Source organism: Galeopterus variegatus, unplaced genomic scaffold, assembly GCF_000696425.1.
Source record: "Galeopterus variegatus unplaced genomic scaffold, G_variegatus-3.0.2 Scaffold946, whole genome shotgun sequence".
Taxonomy (NCBI): Eukaryota; Metazoa; Chordata; class Mammalia; order Dermoptera; family Cynocephalidae; genus Galeopterus; species Galeopterus variegatus.
In genome coordinates this window covers 183,579-195,700 of record NW_007727057.1, presented here as the reverse complement: position 1 = coordinate 195,700, position 12,122 = coordinate 183,579, and the positions used below count along the sequence as shown (strand labels likewise).

The 12,122-nt window shown below is 34.0% G+C and overlaps 1 protein-coding gene across 2 annotated transcripts in view; it reads left to right on the top strand.

The window, feature by feature from the left end:
• Positions 1-2,020, top strand: part of PNPLA8 (patatin-like phospholipase domain containing 8) — a 49,509-nt gene extending 47,489 nt beyond the window's left edge. For both annotated transcript variants that reach the window (XM_008573635.1, XM_008573634.1), the window contains exon 10: positions 978-2,020. In XM_008573635.1, coding sequence (XP_008571857.1) covers positions 978-1,252 — 275 coding nt within the window. In that variant the 3' untranslated portion in view covers positions 1,253-2,020. The remainder of the gene's footprint in view (positions 1-977) is intronic.
• Positions 2,021-12,122: the final 10,102 nt, after the last annotated feature.

Below are 12,122 nucleotides of genomic sequence, written 5' to 3'. Positions count from 1 at the left end.
GACTGACAGTACAAAGTTTTGCCAAAGATATAGAGCAATGGAAACTCAAATATATTAATGGTTGGGATGCAAAATGGTACAGCCGTTTTGGAAGACAGTGTGGCAGTTCTTAAAAAAATAAACATACACCTCTACTATATGACCCAGCAATTTCATCCCTGGGTTTTTATTACAAGAGAAATGGAATCATATATCCACACAAAGAATTCTGCATAAATGTTTTTAGCAGGATTATTCCTAATAGCTAAGAACTGAAGGAAGCCAGAACCAGAACTGGAGAGAACAAATTGTGTTCTATCTATACAACAGAATACTTACTACACAGCAAAAAAAGGAAAGAAACTATTGATACCGCTGTAACATGGATGAATCTCAAAAGCATTTTGCTAAGTGAAAGAAGGTAGACATAGAAGAGCTAATAATACCTAGGATTCTGTTTGTATGAAATTCTAGAAAAGGCAAAGGCTTAAGGGGGACCAACTATAAAGAGGCTTGAAGGAACTTTTTGCAGTGATGGGAATGCTGTATGTCATGATTGTTGTGATGGTTACACAAGTGTACACATTTGTCAAAACTTGTCAAATTATAGTTAAAATTGGTGAGTTTCACTGTATGTAAACTATACCTCAATAAAGATCCCAAAAAGTTAAAAACAAAAAAAAAGAATGTTGGAAAGGCATTTCAGCAGTGGCAAAAAGTGATCAAAAGCACAGAGAAAAGAGAGTACAGGAGCGGGTGTCCTAATTTAGCAGAATAATATGAAGTTTTTTAGAATATAAATTTTATTTTGTACTTTTGATCATTATTATGGATTCCTTACTCCTACTGTTAGTTCGAGTGATGAAAAAGCAAGTCTTTATAATGTGCCCAAAAAGAAGATAATTTTAAATAAAGATAAAATGAGTAGATCATTGCAGAATAATTCACCCTATCCCTTTTTTTCCTAATCCACCCCTTCTCCTTTTCTGTTTTAACAGAAGTCCATATAATGCTTGATGGTTTGTTACCACCTGATACCTATTTTAGATTCAATCCTGTAATGTGTGAAAACATACCTCTAGATGAAAGTCGAAATGAAAAGCTGGATCAGCTGCAGTTGGAAGGGTTGAAGTATATAGAAAGAAATGAACAAAAACTGAAAAAAGTTGCAAAAATATTAAGTCAAGAAAAAACAACTCTGCAGAAAATTAATGATTGGATAAAATTAAAAACTGACATGTATGAAGGCCTTCCATTCTTTTCAAAATTGTGATGAGTGTATGCATATATTCTCATAAATGAAGGCCTGTTCAGAAGATCACCAAATTCAACAAGAAATTGTGGGGTTCAACATGAGTTAACTTTGAAATAGTTATGAATTCTAGGGAATCTGAAAAAGACGGTGCTTCAACCAGCCTGCAAAGCAGAGGATATGCTTGGTTACAGAATTCATATATGGGAATTAGGTTTTTAAGATGTTAATAATTAACTAAGATTTAGGAATCTTATTGTTGTGCTAATTTGGTTTTGCTGTTATGTTGTTTGAAGTTTGAAAATTTAATATATGTGCCAAGCAAGAAACTGAAAGCTATCACATTATCATTGTATTTTTGCTTTAGTCATCATAATCATGTTGAATTTATGTGATCATTGATTTTCTATGTGGAAAAGCTACTTTCTTCTTAAATTTACATTAATTGTGTTTTCACTAACTACATTCTGCAATCAACCTGCTGCCTTTTACTGTAATATCTAAATAGATGCAGAAAAAATGGAGTTTTCTCTATTTAAGTACTTTTACATTTGACATATGAAAGAAACAGACCCAGTTTTCTATTCAAAATTTGCTTTATTTCAACATTTGTTAAAAAAGATAGGTGGAGTTCCAGTTAACCACTTTTTCCTTCTGAAATTTCAAGATAATGCTGTGTGTTCAGTTTTCTAGATCTAGGTCTAGCTTATCATTCACTGTTATAAAATTGTTTTAATTTACCGAGAAAATATTGCTATCATTAACAAATAATAAACTATTCAAATAATCTATTGTTAAAAGGCTATCATTTTTTAAATTATGTTTTGTTCGTAATGTAAGTTCTCCATATCTTAGTCACGTTTGAATACACCTGTCAGCAATATGCTTAAATAAGTTAGGCTTGTTTTACCTCATTAACTCCTTTAACTGTCTGGATTTCACAGACATTAATAACATATGCACCTACCATCATGTTTAGATTTCTCAAGAAAAATGAAACAAAGGTAAGTACCCTTTGCTTTATACATATAAACTAAAGCTAAATGTTATTGCCCAGATTATTGTATTGCTTCTCTGCAATGCTGATTCACAGAGGCAGTAAGAGGTGGTTCAAAGAGTGCTGGAGAGAGTTGAGAGTCTGGATGGTCCTAGCTCTGCTGCAAAAGCCTATTACAAGCACATTCTTTGATTGAGTCATTGGTTATAAACTTACTAAATGCAGAGAAGAGAACCAACTTAGGAAATTTCTGAGTTGGTGGGACACTTTTGATTAATTAATAATATACTATATGAATTAAGTGATGCTTTAACTCTTATTTTACATTTTAAAGTTAAAAATGGGCATTATGTCAGCAAGCTAAAACTTTTTTTCTTGTTTTTTTAATGTATCCCTTTATATGATCTGAGAGGAGATTCAGACTTTGAGAGAGAAATAGCTGAGGGAAAGGGGAAGCATCTTGGGATGAAGCTCGTTCTTATGGTGATGGTTTAATTACAGATTAAAAAATTAGAAGGATGTTTCAGTGGATTAAGTGTATAGCTTTCATATCTACATTTCAAAAAATTACCATTGTAACTTGATAAGAGGTGATTTGTGTCATTGCAAAGCAAGGTACAGAAGCTCAGCTAGATTAATTACTGTGCACGAGAGTAAATACCTATCTTAATTATTGTTTTCCTTTCCAGTATAAAGTTTGCTGAATGTACAAGAAGAGTTTATCACTTAGGATATAGAATTTGGGGGGGGAGGGGTTCTGTCAGGAAATTGTTACTTATAAACAAGGATTATCTTGATTTGATCCAAAATGTAAAACTTGAAGCTATTCTTGAACTCAGATGGGAAAATAAAATGGCTATTGTTTTAAAAAATGATAGAAATATATTGTTGACAGGATATGAGTTGTTTATTTTCTACAAACTGTAATTGATGAGGACATAGATAATACTTTATGTTTCTGAGAAGTAATCTGTACATGGGGGAGGGAATAATAAATATTATTTCTAAACCCCCCCCCCCAAAAAAAAAAAAAGTGCTTCTGTTTGTGACCTTGAGGAAAGCAGACAGCCTTTCTGGGCTTCAGATTCTTCATTTGTAAAATGATCCCTAATTTTTTTTTTTTCTTTTGGGTGGCTGGCCAGTACAGGGATCCAAAGAGCTCTAAAACTTTATAACATCCAAATTATATAGTTTTTAGATACAATATAAATAAATAAGAAGCTACCCATTATTTCTAAAGGTATAGTACATTTAGACGACAAATATATACATATTCCTGTGTAACCAGAACAAGTTGTAAATGTAAGAAAATACAGATAATTGGAAATCAGAATATATATCTGAGAGTTCTTTGTAATAAAGCAGATTTCAAGCACAAGAAAGTAGTATTTATGCAGTTTATATACTTGCACTTTATCATAAGGTCACTCTTGTCTTAACCTGATGCAGTTCATCTATCTTACAGCTGAAGTTAACTCAGTCCCTTGTTTGTACTTGGCTGATCATTTTCATCTTGAGCAATACAATACACAACTATATTCTGGCCACAGCTTCTTTCTTAAACCACATAGCATGCTCCTAAGTATGTGCCCAGATCCATGCCCCTATTTCTACAGCTCTTTTCACTCTCTAACAAAAGGTACATCCAGTTGTGTGGTGCATCATTCTCAATTGTTCTTGTCCGCATTTGTACTTGAAACTGGTTATCTGAAGAACTGGGTAATTCACCTGAGATAATTCACCCATTTTATAACAAGGCCAGTGCTTGCTTTGTCCACAAGCAACCCGAAAAAGTAAATTCTGCAAATGTACAAGAGGAAGATAGGAAGAGATATGAAAATGAATTTTCAGACCTATACATGTAAAATATCTGCCCTTCACAAAGAAGCAATGAGGAGGAATAGTTTGTTTTATAAAATGTAAGAAATTCTCCAACTCATTCATTATATTAAAAAATACAGAATGAAAGATTGTTTTGATGCTCAGGCCTTCCTGTCTCAGAAGTCTTGTTTCTATAATAAATGGTATACTGGCAACATCTGTTATTGCTGCAGATACTATTCTTTATTAAAAATAGTACCTCTGATGGAGTTATCCCTAGAGGTACAGGAGCTGGATGGGATTTCCCCCAGGAGGTGGAGAGGGCCTGGCCTGGGTTACAGTTACACTGTGCACTTCTTCCCCTCCCACACCACATTTTTATCCAGGGTAAAGTATGTCAACGGAATCTTTTGAGAGGGAAGTCACAAAAGGCCAGCATGCAGTCTGAGAGGATAGAGGGGAATCTTACAACTTTCTTTCAGTGATAGGAGGAAGGGGCTCCCTTTGAGCTTTTAACCCCCAAGCAGCGAATGACATTTGCCTCCCCTTTTCACTAATTATAGAGCTGCTAATTGATGAAGCAACTAGAACCCCTAAAGTTCAAAGCTCAGAATCTTACTTAACCTGCTATATGTACCCTAGAAATAGTTCTAATCACAGTTTTGAGTATTGCCCAAGCATCAGTGCCAGGAACTTAAGCAGGTTACATGTATTAACACACGTAATTGCCACAACAAGCCTAAGAGGTGAATATCATTATTATCTCTTTCTTAGAAAAAAAGTTGCCCAGGATATCAAAGCTAAGAAGTGGGCAGACTTAGAACCAATCCATTCTCTTAGCCAGAACTCTGTCTATCCTTTTTTCCTAGAGTGTCATTTTCTGGAATGCTGTGAAGTGACTTCAAATCCAGTTTATTAAACTGAATCTTTGAAATTTTGGGTTTGATTAGTGAAGTACTCATCTTAGTATATGTCATCTCAGTCTTCATGATCTCAGAGTTTTTTTTCAAAAAAGAAAATTATTACAACATCATCAAATTATGTGAATACTCCTTTTTATTGTTTTGTTTAACACAGTGGTTCTCTACTAGTAGTGGTCTTACCCATCTCCCTGGAAGGATTTGCAAATCTGGAAGAGAGAGGGGAGATTGTCTGGGGGAACTACCAGCATTTAGTACTCCAGGAGTCAGAGATGGTAAATATAATACAATGCACTGGGTATGGGACACCCCTCATAATGAAGAACTCTCCCACCCAAAATATGAACATTGCTCCCTTTCAGAAACTATGAACTGCTTACCCACAGAATGCAAGTAATGAATTTCTCCCATGAGAAATTGAAGGTATGCTTTGCCCAGAGTTAGGATTCATAAGCCACTTGTAAAATTTCATTCTGGCTTGATCCCAAAAGGAATTATTTTTGCAATCATTGCTCCATGTTTTTTGTTTGTTTGTTGCCAAATTTAAATACAACTGAACTCTTCACTTAATCTCACTTTTTTTTGGAACAAATCTATGGCAATTACTTTCATGACTAAGAAATAGGGAAAAGGGGAATCCCATTAAAAAACAATTTGTTCTGTTCCTGGCAGGAACTGTCCACCACCCAAAAGAGATTCATTCATAAAGTACAGATGTCCCTGGACTAAACTGTTTGCATGTGTTGGCGCAAGGGTTGATAAATGTGTCTCTCTCAGAAGTCACACTGATTGCTTTGTTCATTATAACCTTTGTTCAACTGATGCAGGTGGATTGAAATTCATCACACTCCATGGATATGCATTATTAGTTTGGATAATTAGTTTGTTAAAAATAAAGTAATAACTGTAATATTGACTTACATTCATGATAAAAATCTTTAATAGACTCATTCCTTGCCCCTAGACAATATAAGTTGTGAGATATATTTTAAAGATTTCAGTCTGATTGAATATGAACAGGTTACATGGTTCAAAATGGTTGAAAGTTCCAGTAATAGTTGTAGCTAAAAGTTATTGCCATTTAATCTTCACAACAACATTATGAGGTAGGTACTATCTTTGTTTTTGTTTTATATAGTGGCACTGAGATGATGATGATGATGATGATAGTAAAGTCATATTTCTTTCTGCCTGCCCAATTCCCTATCAATGAAGAATTATTGACTATAGTATGAACATGTCTTTATAGCAGTCTTTTCTAAATTAAGTACATAGAATTACAATACGGCAATATTCATTCAGATATTGTATTCTAATCTAATGTGCATCGCATTTAAATGCAATTTTCAGAGACAAAACCAAGACAGATGTACTGTCTTAGAGAAGAATAAAATAATGAGTTAGCACTTGCTACTTAGCAGCACTCTTTCTTACAGTATGTGGTAGTACAGACTGAGTATCCTTTATCCGAAATGCTTGGGACCGGAAGTATTTTGGATTTCAGATTATTTCAGATTTTGGAATATTTGCATATACATAATGAGATATCATTGGGATAGGACCCAAGTCTAAACATGAAATTCATGTGTGTTTCATGTACGCGTTATACACACAGACTGAAGGTAATTTTATACAATATTTTAAATCATTTTGTGCATGAAACAAGGTTTGTGTACGTTCAGCCATCTTCAGTGGTTCACTCTCAGAAGTGCAAAGAAAGTGTATTATGATGGTGACAAGGTGTGACTATCTCACCACCCATGTGGACAATCTGTGGTTGTTTGCCATCACCATCATTACTGATTGAATTTATGTGCTGCCAATAAGCAATCATTTTCTTACATTTATTCACACATAAGTAACAGTAAAAAAATATGACACACCATCAGAAAAAATAATGTGTTCAGGGTAACTAAGCAGCACAGTTACATCACCAGAATACCTGTATCAGCTATTAACAGCAAAAACAACCAATGGCAAGCTTTTTGTATTTTTCAGGTGTGGAATTTTCCACTTGTGGCATCATGTCGCTGTTCAAAAGTTTTGGATTTTAGAGCATTTCTTATTTCGAATTTTCGGATTAGGAATACTTAACCTGTGCTTATTATACTTATAAAAGGCAAAGTGATTAATAGCAATCCAAAAGTCCATCCAATTACCTGAGAAGGCTAAATCATCTTCTATTAATTATATTGCATTATATTCCCAACATACCTCAGTCCAAAAAAGTATTTAATATAGCATTTTAATTAAACTGGCTCTCAAAATAATTTCAAAAGAACATGAATGCAATTAAAAATAGTCCATACCTTGACCAAACAGTACAGAATACTAAAAAGGAAAAAATAAAAGTCACCAAATGTCCTATTCCAAGATACACATGTCCTTGGGATCACCTATATGAATCCTGCAAAAGCAAATGTTTTATATTTCATTCAGTTTTGTACAATTGGACCACGTTTAAAAAAAAAACAAAACAGGTGTTCTAGAGAAACAAACATAGTCATCGTGCTTTTGTGTTATGGTAACATATATGAACACTCTTATGGAATTCTTCATCAAAAGTCTCTCATATTGAAAAAGTTAAACAAAGCCAGTCTAATTTACACCTCTTTGCCTTTCAGATTTTGTCTTAAAAACAAGTTTTTATAACGCCAGTAGAATTGAGTCATTTAAAACCACTATTTTTTTTTTCTGTTTCTCAATCATTGAAGCCACATTCTTGTAAATCACAGGTGCTGTTATTTTGCTAATTTTGAAAAAGCACATTAGGTATCAAGATACAATTAATCCATACACTTCTAAACATGCCCTTAGGCATCCATTCCTACGTTGAATTATGTGGAAAATGCCCAATGCTTATCCTCAAAAATGGTAGAAGCAATGGAACTTTAGACTATGTTAGTATATAATGCAAATATCTGTTTTTATGTGCATATAGAGTATAACAAGGCAATACATGCTTCAAAGGTTTTGGCGAAGTTTAGGTAGTATAGACTTTTGTAATATAGATTTTACCATTCTCATTTTTCAATCATGGGAAAGTGGCTATGTCCTGATCTTCAGACACATTATCCCACATGTCTGCAATAGCGTGTGGAACACTGATACATTCAGTTCATCACAAAGGTAATCACCAGCTCAAGTAAGAATAAGAGCTCAACTCCAACCCTCTTTTGGGTAATTTTCACAACCAGAGTTATTTAAAAAAAAAAAAAAAAAATCTTGAATGCACCAGAAGGTAAACACTTCCATCATTTAAAGACATTTGCAAAAGTCATGATTTCAGTTTTAAAACATGTAGCTTAACTATTATATTTGCTTCTTCGTGGAGCATGAGAGAAAAAGGAGAGAAAATTCTCATTGGGCAATGTATAATTGATAGCATAGTTTTATTTATTTTTATCTAATTATATTATGCATTCTTAAGTCAATTTGCCATATGCTTCTTATGCATATCTCACGACTTCTAGCATACTGCTAGATACATTAAAGGTCCTTAATATTTTTCTTAAGTTAGGCTTAACTGAGTCATCTGCCTTACACCATTATGGGGAGATGGGGAAAATGAAAATGCTTTGAAAGTACTTTATGAAACAATTTCTTTTTAAAATCTGAAAACAGGACTTGTTCCCTATGCTGGTAGGTAGGATCACAGCTGAGTTCATTTTCTTCAGTGTGAGCGGGGAGCCTTTCCAGACAATAAAAATTGTGCAGATTACAGAGCCTGTCATTTCCTTTCACCTAGTGCCTGAGGTAAACATCATTCTCACTGTATGCATGTCTTGTATCTTGACAGGGACTCAAATACAGCCCTTCTGGGCACAGAATAAAAACTTTATTTGGTTGGAAAGGTAAGCTTTTTTCTAGCTCTTTTTGACCAATATCTGCTCATTCTAAAACCATATCCCTGATTCTCTTCACTCCCCCTAACTTGGAACCTTCCTCATTTTTTCAGATTAAATCTTTTTATTGGGCTATTGCTGTTGCCTAGATTCTTAAAGATATACCTTGTAATAAATTCACGGGCAAGAGGGATCTGCACATTCAATGACAATAACTATAGTAATACATTTATATACCACACTTATTTATAATTGTGTATGGCATTTATTTACTTCCTAAAACACCTTTAAATATGCTTTCTTATTTTATTTTAACAACTATCTTTTGGGTTTGGAAAGGCCAGCACTGTTATCCCACAAGGAATTAATGAAAAGTTTGGCACAGAAAAACCCAAAGGCTCATATGAGCTCACCCTGTTACAGTTGATGACATGGGCCATTGGATTCTCAGCCCAGGACTCTTTCCAGTGCCCTCCAAGTAATAGTTGGGCGCAGGGGGATTGGATGTAATTGATAGGTTTTGATCATTGTGGTAGTTGGTATTCCCTCCCAGTGATACCATATATATAGTTCTGTGAGACTTGCTTTTATTTTTCTAAAATGGAAATACATCATCTAAATGACATTTGTTAGGTGCCCGTTTGTATCCTGAACCTGACTCTGTATGACTTCAGTATATCAAAAAATTTGTCCTCTAAAGATTCCATGAAGATCTAGGTGACAGAAGAACAAAACAATATACCGAACAATCCTCATACACTTTGGAAGTACATAGATAGAATAAAGTAGGTTGCTTTGTTGTCCAGTTTTGTATCTAGTTCTCTAAAGTCCCTGGTCATAGCCCATGGAGCTAACAAGTTTTGTGTTTAGATGAAGGCCTTTAGAGAAACTTGTGGGTTCAAAGTATGGCCTTAGACAAGTTACTTAACCTCTCTGAGACAGTTTCCTCACTTGACAAATGCAGAGTCGTGGGCACTATGAATAATGAAGGTCAAGGTGCCTGGAATATAGTAGGTGCTTAATGAATATTAATATTAAACATTATTTTTGTGTTCTAGAAAATTAAGGTACTGAAGGAAAGTGTGTTAAATTAATTTTCACTGAAATATATAGTTTTGAAATAAAAATGTTTGTTTCTCAAATACAATGTCACAAATTTAAGTTATGCAACAATCCTCCCCTCCCCATCTTTGAAAGGATCATGGAATCATTTGATATGACCTCATTTTATTTTTTGCATTACCTTTTATTATTCTGTTTCATTGTACCACATAATGCATAGCTAAAAACATTAATACTAGTATTATAGCTTGGGGATATAAATTGAGAATATAAATAATGCCCACTCATGTTAATGTTAAAATAATGTCACAGATTTTGGAGACAAATGCTCTTGTTGCACATGAATTAGTGCATTCCATATTATTTTTTTCCAAATAATTTTATATAATTTTCAATGACCTTGTTTCTCAAATAGATTTTAAATCAGTAAACATGAACTTAGAAACTGTAGACCTTATATGTTTTATTTATGCCCCAAAAGATACTTTATTAATATATTCAGCAAATTATACTTTCCTTAGATTACAGAAGTTACTAAGTGTGCAGGGTATGTATGCCATTTGAAATAAAACCAGTTAGCTGTGAAGAAATATGTTATGGGCCTTACTGTCCTACCACCTCAAATCTTGACTGCAGAGTCTACTCCCAGCCCACAGAGACTGCTCCATCAAGAAACGTAGAAGGGAGGGAGGCACTTCAAGTTGAGTCCAGGCTACATGGCAGGAATTTTGGCAGACAGGAACGAAATGGTTTCCAGAGAATATCTACATTTAATTTTTTGCTGTCCTGGATCTGGGAATTTAATTTTCCTCTTTAGCTGGAAAAAGATATTATTCATGCTGCCTTTATGCTTAGTGTCTTTTAAACTTACTGCTATTTATTAATAATAGAGTATCCTCATTGTGTCTCACACTGTACACTCCCATCCCCACCCCCCACACAACATATACACACCATGGCTTCTGAGCCCTATGAGTTCTCTATGCTGGCATTTCATTTGTTTATTGAGCAAATATTTATTAAGTGCCTAATATATGCCATACATATTTAAGAAATTAGAACAAAGCAGTGAGACAAAATGGTGAAAACACCAAAGTACCAGACCTTGTGCATACAAAAGAGTGTCTTGGCTTTTAGAGCAGTCATTCTGGGAAGCTTTGGGACTGTCTTCCTGAACCAGCATATATAAATGTTTGTGTATTTATATATATATAGCAATTTCTCTAAAAAAAGTAATTTCTGTTATGGATATAAAATATATAATTTATGTTATATATAACATGTAACTTGATAAATATGAAATAATATATTAATTATGTTATGTATAATTAATTTCTTTACTAATAATGTGGAAATATGAGTAACATTGGTTCTGAAGCAAAACAAGTTTGAATACATAACCTTTCAACAAGTTATTTAACCTTTCTAAAGCTGAGTTTCCTCACCCTGTAAAACTGGGATAACAATATCAGAAAATCATATGGTTGTGAGGATGAAATGAGAAAATGAGGATGAAACAAAGTACCTAGTATGCACATATGCTTGATTGACACACGCTCAATAACTGTATCTGTCGCCATTATTATTTAATTAATTCAAAATGGTATCATGACATTGAACACCCATCTTACTTGAAAAAAATCTATTTGGATTTCTTTTTTAGTTAAATAAGACTCTATCACATTGTTTTTAAATCAGAAAAACCTTCCGTATCACACAGACCTTTTATTCATTTACATACAAGTATGTAGTGATGGGCAAAAGTACATCCATTTCAAAGTTTAAAATTTTTGGTTTTTATTTGTGCTTTTAGGTCTTTCTATTTTAAAATACCGTGCATTTCCAAAGAGAATCGTCAAAAAGCCAAAGTTTGTAAATAAAGTAAGCACAGAGTCTGCCTCACCAATGTGTGCTTCCCTTATTGTAAGGTCAAATGACTATGATATATTCTATTTCTGGACCATCTTTTGAAGATTGCCAGAATGCAGAGGCCCCTCTACCCCAGGGTACACACTCATGAGACATGCTATCCCTGGGCTTTGTAGTAAGAACATTAGCTGCCTTAGTTCCAGGTTTCGGTACCAGGCCAAGCAATGCCCAGGGGCCCTCCAGGTACCACAGCCTGGCTGAGGGCATGACAGTAGAAAAGGGAAGGAAAAAGAAAAATAATGAATACATAGACTAAGATTTTAAATAAAAATATTTTAGTGTAAAAATGTCTAATCACATTTTAGACAAGTGATTTA